This window comes from Nicotiana tabacum, chromosome 7, assembly GCF_000715075.1.
Source record: "Nicotiana tabacum cultivar K326 chromosome 7, ASM71507v2, whole genome shotgun sequence".
In the NCBI taxonomy this organism is placed as follows: domain Eukaryota; kingdom Viridiplantae; phylum Streptophyta; class Magnoliopsida; order Solanales; family Solanaceae; genus Nicotiana; species Nicotiana tabacum.
In genome coordinates this window covers 83228473-83236103 of record NC_134086.1, presented here as the reverse complement: position 1 = coordinate 83236103, position 7631 = coordinate 83228473, and the positions used below count along the sequence as shown (strand labels likewise).

General features: G+C 39.3%; 1 protein-coding gene across 1 annotated transcript; it reads left to right on the top strand.

Moving 5' to 3' along the window:
* Nucleotides 1–5927: 5927 nt before the first annotated feature.
* On the top strand, nucleotides 5928–6458 carry LOC107823745 (uncharacterized). Its single transcript, XM_016650453.1, has one exon. The coding sequence runs from the start codon at nucleotides 5928–5930 to the stop codon at nucleotides 6456–6458; it is 531 nt and encodes a 176-aa protein (XP_016505939.1).
* Nucleotides 6459–7631: the final 1173 nt, after the last annotated feature.

The following is a 7631-nucleotide window of genomic DNA, read 5'->3' as shown; positions in this document are numbered from 1 at the left end:
CTCTCGTTCAACCACTAGCTCCGAAATCTGCACAAGAAGTGCAGAGTGTAGTATCAGTACAACTGACCCCATGTACTGATAAGTGCCGAGCCTAACCTCGACGAAGTAGTGACGAGGTTAAGGTATGTCACTTACATTAACATGTACGCAATAATAGAAAAATGGAAAGGAAATACGAAATGAAATATAACAGAGACTTGCATTAAATGAATACGGAAACCAGTCGTTCTACCCGTACTCAGCTATAACCAATTCTTAGGGAATTTCAACATCTCAGTAATGAACTTCAACAGAAATAAATGCTAAAACAATAACTGATGTGGTGTGCATCCCAATCCCACCATATAAACAATAACAGTATCAATATTCACCCTTATTACTCCTTGTTGCGGCATGCAACCCAATCCCACCAGTCCACCCTTATTACTCCTCAACACATATCACCCTTATTCCTCCTGTTGCGGCGCGCAACCCGATCCTAACTGTCCACCCTTATTACTCCTTTTTGCGGCGTGTAACCCGATCCCACCAAACAATCACACTCACCCTTATTTCTCCTGTTGCGGCGTGCAACCCGATCCCAATATATAAATTAGCACCAATCACAAAAATAAAGACAAGTGTTTCACAAGTTAATTCAAATCCTCCACAACACTTATACCTCAATCTACACAATGGAATATTACTACGATTATGAAACTTCAGCAGTGTAAACTATGTAGCGAGACCAACCAAGGTATACCAGAAGGCACCAATAAACCAATATAAGCCAACAGAGTAATAAAACAAAACCATGAAAAAATTAAATACTTCAATAAAGAGAACAACATTTAATATGAAACAATTAGACATGGAAATATTTATGAGTAAGTAGCAATTAAGGCATGAGAGCAATATATAGGGAAACGGGTAAGGGAACAAGTTAAAATGATAATTTTGTGGCGCATAGGTACTCGTCACAACACCTATACGCTACACACATAGAATTTCACATAGCAAATAAGTCGGAGATCCCTAATCCCTCAAGTCAAAGTTACACTAAACACTTACCTCAAGCCAACGGGTATTTCTAAGTGCAATCACCGCTTTACCTCTCGATTCCACCACCAATTCACTCGTATCTAATCACAATTAACTTAATAACATTAATATATGCTAAATAACTCAATTCCAATGCATAATTATAGGTTTTCTAATATTTTCCCCTAAATGTCAAAAACCCGACCCAGACCCGCTTGGTCCAAACGCGAAATTCGGGCCAAAATTTGACTACTATTCACCCCCGAGCTCGGATACACAATTGATTTTGGAATCCGACCACAAATTGAGGTCTAAATTTTAAATTTATAAAAATCCCTAATTTTACCCAAACCTCCAATTTTGACCATAGAAATATTAGATTTTTGGTTGAAAATTCATGAAATGTGATGGAAAAGTGAAAGAAAGTGGGTTGGGATCACTTACCAAGATTTTGGGGAAGATTTGGTCTTGGGAGAATTGCCTCTAGGGTTTTAGGATTTGAGAGATGTGAAAAATGGGTGAAAATCCCATCTAAGTCCCAACTTAACTGCTGCAGATATCGCAATTGCGAAGCTCGCAAATGCGAGAACGACATCGCAATTGTGAACCTTCCGCACTTCTGATGTTATCGCAAATGCAAACCATTTGGTCGCAAATGCGACACCCCTTGCTCTGATTTCTTCGAAAATGCGAATAGTAGTTCGCAACTGCGAACATGCCCAGGCCCATCTTCCTTCGCATTTGTGATGGAAGCCACGTAATTGCCAAGCATTTGAAGCTCGCAAATGCAAAGCCTTGCGAGATCAGAGGCCTGCAACTCAGTTGAAGCATACCATCAATTCCCTAAGTTCAAAAATCACTCCGTAGCCTATCCAAAACTCACCCGAGCTCTCGGGGATCCAAACCAAACATGTACAAGTCCTAAAATATCATATGAACTTGCTCGCGCGATCAAATCGCCAAAATAACATCTAGAACTATGAATTCAACACCAAAACTCATGAAATTTTCAAGATAGTTCAAAATTTCTAGCTTTTCAACTAAAGGCCCGAATTACATCAAATCACCTCCGTTTTTCATCAAATTCCAGAGATAATATCTAAATATCATAACGGACCTGTACCGAACTCCAGAACCAAAATACGGGCCCGATACCAACAAGATCAAATCTTATTATTTTTGCAAAAACCATTATATTTTCATTTAAACAATTTCCTTCAAAAATTTATTTTTCGGGCTAGGGACCTCGGAATTCGATTTCGGGCATACGCTCAAGTCCCATATTTTAATATGGACCCTCCGGGATCGTCGAAACTCAGGTCCGGTTCCCATACACCCTTATTCCACCTGTTGCGACGTGCAACCCGATCCTATTGTATTAACATATCCACTCTTATTCCACCTTAACAATCCTCCCTTATTATACCTGTTGCGGCGTGCAGCCCGATCCCACCATATCAGTACCAAACACTCATTGTACACAGTCAACTCAACAATCTAGATCACAAGGCCTTTACGATAAATAAATACCAAACTAAACTAGGAATGAAAGGAGACCATGTTCAATATAGAATCTACTCAAATAATACTACACAGCGAGACCAAACCAGCAATTTACAGTTAGGAGGTGCAAACAAGTCAAATTAAGCAAATAGCAGAGATTAGGGGAACTATGGAAAGAGTTAACATGGTTCACAGAGAAAGATATTAATTAACACGTAACAGTTAAGCATGAAAAACATTTAGAGCATGTAACAATTAAGATAAGAAAGAAAAGGGTAAATCAGGGAGAACAAATAATTCGGTAGCGTATAAGCACTCGTCACCTTGCATATACGCCGCTCACATGTAATTCACATAGCACAAAGTCTGAGGGTTCCTAATTCCTTCAAGTCAAGGTTAGATACAACACTTACCTCACTCCGCGGTCAATTCAAAGCTCTACCAGGGCCTTTTCCCTAGAATTCACCTACAGACCACTCGTATCTAGCCACAATTAACTCAATAACGTCAAATATTGCTAAAGGAATTAACTACAATGCATAAACTTAGATTTTCAAACTTTCCCCCATTAAATCAAAAATTGACCCAGGCCTGCTTGGTCAAAACCCGAGGTTCGAACCAAAACCCATTTACCCATTCACCCCCGAGCCCGATTATGTAATTTGTTTTGAAATCCGACCTCAATTCAAGGTCTAAATTCCAATTATACAAAAATCCCTAATTCCACCCAAACCCTCAATTTTCACCATGAAAACCCTAGATTTTTGGTTGAAAATTCATGAAATGTAATGGGTAATTAAAAGAAAGTAGGTTAGAATCACTTATCAACAAATTGGGGAAGAAATTATCTTTTGAAAATCGCCTCTAGGTCTTCTAATTTTGAAATTTTGAAACAATGGGCCAAAATCTCGTAATGGGATTGTTTTATCACTGGGCACTAGTGTTCATCGCGTTTGCGTGAACACTGATGCGTTCGCAAAGAGCTGCGCCTTAATAGCTTACGCGATAGTAAGAGGCTTAACGTGTTCGCGAAGGTTTAGCCCCCCGACCTTCGAGTTCGGGGGATAACCTCAAGTTCCCCAGCCCAGCCCGTCTAATGCTACACATTCGCGAAGGGTAGTCCCCCCACTGCTCCACGTTCGTGAAGGGTAGTCCCCCCACTGCTCCACGTTCGCGTCCTGTGCCTCGTGTTCGCATAGGGTATTCTCCCCTAGTCCCAATTTTCCTATTGTGATCGTGGTTGGACATACGCGATCGCATACAAGTCTACACCGGACACCAGGTGAAGCAAACACCAGATTTTTTCTAAGTCTAAAACATCCGTAGCCTATCTGAAACTCACCTGAGCCCTCGGGGCTACAAACCAAACATGCACACAAGTCCTAAAATATCATACGAACTTGTTCGCGCGATCAAATCATCAAAATAACACCTAGAACTATGAATTGAACACCAAATCGAATGAAATTTTCAAGAAAGCTTTAAAATCTCTATTTTCACAACCGGACGTCCAAATCACGTCAAAGCAACTCCGTTTCTCACCAAATTTAGTAGACAATTCCTAAATATCCTAATGAACCTGTACCAGACTTTGGAACCAAAATACAAGCCGGATACCAACATGATCAAATATTAACCAAATTCTTAAAGCCATTAGATTTCAGTCTTTCAATCAACAAAAATTTATATCTCGAGCTAGGGACCTCGGAATTCGATTTCGGGCATACGCCCAAGTCCCATATTTCATTACGGACCTGCCGGGATCGTTAAAACACGGGTTTGGATCCGTTTACTCAAACGTTAACCAAAGTCAGATAAAATCAACTTTTAAGGCAAAAATTATTATTTTTATCAACTGTAAACATAAAAGCTTTCTGAAAACACGCCGGACCGTGCAAGCAAATCGAGGATGGTAAAAATGAGATTTTTAATGCTTTAGCGCGCAGAATCGAAATCTAAAACATAAGATGACCTTTTGGGTCATCACAACATTCATATTCAAGTTTCTAAACATAGCCTTTCAATGAGGAGTTGTCATATTTCAATCCCACAAAAATAGTTTAAGGTCGAGGTTTTAATAGATCAATTTCGACCCTGACTTTAGCCACACTAGGCCTAGTCCTACCTCTTGTAGCCATGTCCATTTCAAAGAAGTTCCCATAGAGCTAACAACTTGTTTGACATAATTCCAAGTATGCATGTGCAAAGGAAGACCAAATAAAAAGACCCATACCAGCAATAGGTAGGTCTTCTTCAGGATTGAAGTCGGGAGACCACTTCGGAAGCCACACCTCCTGGCCGTTGATTTCAATAACTCGTCTATACCAGACCATATTGAAGTCATCTTCATTGGTAAAATCAAGGAAAATATTATAATTGTGGTAAACTCCGATCTTGGTAGATCCCTTAAGAGAAATCCGTTCCTTAAATTTGGACCTTAGTCGATCAATTTGAGGTCTTGGTTTGAGGAATCTACCAAATCGTAAGCTTGCATTTGGCAGCCATGATACCGTAATAGTCTGTAGCCTTAAAAAGAACAGCTGGCATTCCATTTTGCATAGTTTGCTTAGTAATCACCGATTCTCGTTCATGGCGATTTGGGGTCACAGTTGAACTTGGTGTTGATGTCACTTTTGTTTCATAGGGAGAGATTTCCATTAATAGCATCTATATTTGGATTCTCCGTAGTGGTGTGAGCATTTGACATTCTAGACGCGTCGGTATGACGCTGTCCGGAGGGTCCATTTAGAAGGAGCATGAGTACCACTCGTGAAATTGGGTATTTATTGGGGTTTTTTTTGGTCTGTAGTACTTTTCCTAAGTATCCATTGCCACTTTTCCTTTCGTAACTGTGCACTCATACAAAGTGGAGATAGGCTTTTGGACATCTATTAAGAACCAAGTGCTTTTTCTTTATCTTTGACGTTACGTTTTTTGTCTCTCATATTTTTTAATTGTTTGCTTGGTAATATTGAGCACGTTAGTGAATTATCGTGCTCAGCCATCGGAATGGCCAGAGGAAGGCCGACGAAGAAGCAAAATAACAAAGCAGTAGTGGTCATTGAAGCCATTGCTAAAAGGATCGGTGTAACAACAACATGCAGCGATGGTGAAGCCGTAGAAGAAGTGACAGAATGGCCAAATCTACCAAATCGAAGAAGTGGACCTAACAGACTTGTAATCCCGAGCGGATTTATGCAGATGAGAAACAACCAGACAAAAGGAACTCCTCAATCCATGGTGCATGTATATGTATGTGGAAATCAAACTCAACAGGAACTGATAAAATAGGGAGACGATAAGGAGAAGGACATGCAGCAGATAAAGGAGGAAACATAAGCTAAAAGGCCGGAGAATAAGACATGGGCAAACCTAGTGGGAAATAATCGATTTGTATACGAGGTATGAATCTTAGCTTTGTAGCTCCAATTGTTCAAAATGGGGAAACAATTGTGGAACTAGCAAAAAATGAAGTAGAAAAGGAAACAGAGAAATGGAGGAATGCTTTGATTTTGTATGTTGTAGGTAATACACCTACGATTGGAGCTCTGGAGAGATTCATTGTAAGCCAGTGGAATTTTGTAGCTAAGCCAATGATATTTTACCATAATGAGGGGTATTTTGTGATAAAATTCAATAATATGGAGGATAGAGATGCTATTCTGTATTCTGGACCTCATACAATTGGAAACAAACCTATAATCACAAAAATTTTGACACCAGAGTTTAATTTCAAAGATGAAATCCTGAAAACTATTCTACTATGGGTCACCTTGCCAAACCTCCTGTTGAATTGTTGGAGTGCAGACTCATTGAGTAGAATTGGGAGTGGTTTAGAGGTCCCTTTGTATGATGATGAGTGCACGACTAAAACGGAAAGAATATCATATGCTATAATCCTTATTGAAATGGATGTAACAGTTCCATTACCATAAGCTATTAAGGTGCAGGACCCAAATGGTAGGAAATTCAGTAAGAGTGGAGTATATATGGAAGCCTGAGTATTGTGGCAAATGTTTGATGATTGGTCACTGTTGCAATGAGACAAGGCAGCAGAAAAATGTCAAAGTAATGAAGAAAAAATGTACAGAATAAATATGGCAAGTAAAAGAGGCAGCAGGGCAAAAACAGAAAAAAATGAAAGAGAAAGAGAATCCAACAAATACTGAAAGCCAGTTAGTAGCAGAAAACAATGAAGGATGGAAGGCAGTAAAAGGGAAATCAGCAGCAAAGCCAATACATGTGCCAGATGAAGGTAGGATGAGCATAACAAATGGTTTTAATGTGCTGAATAAGCAGAATGAATTTGATCAACATTATGACCAAGGTAGAATAGTTGAAAGAGGGCAGAGTAGTAGAGGTGAGAATACTGGGGTTGTGCAGAATCTGTTCCAACAAGAATGAAGTTAGTAGTCTGGAATATAAGGAGTCTAAATAAGACCTTTAAGTAAAAGGAGTTATGTAGGTTTATTAGTATAAATAAAATTAGCATTATGACTATTTTTGAACATAGAACAAATGAAGAAAAAGGGAAATAGATCATGAAGAAAATTGCAGCATGTTGGAATTATATTACAAACTATGATGAGAATGGGAAAGGTAAGATATGGGTAATATGAGATCCAAACAATATCCAATTCACTGAGTTGGGGAATAGTAGTCAGCTGATACATGGGAAGGTGGAAACTGGTGCATGCAAAATACAATTCTATTTCACAGTAGTGTATGGGCTCCACACTGTTGAGGATAGGAAAGTATTATGGCAGGAGCTAGAGAGGTTCAAGTATGGAGTTGATGGGCTTGGATAGCAATGGGGGATTATAATGTGGTGCTGGGGGTTGAAGATAGGAAGAGTGATAACCCAGTGCAAGAAGTAGAAATAAGGGATTTTAGGGAATTCATGCTTAATAATAACATGAATGAACTAAAATATATAAGAAGGAAGTTCACATGGACAAATAATCATGTGTGGAGTAAGATTGATAGAGTCATTGTCAATGCAGAGTGGATGACAACAATGAAGCAAATGGAAATAATTGTGATGAAACCATTTATATCTGATCACACACCAGTATGCCTTCATCTGGAGGAAGCAAGGAAGGAGGGGC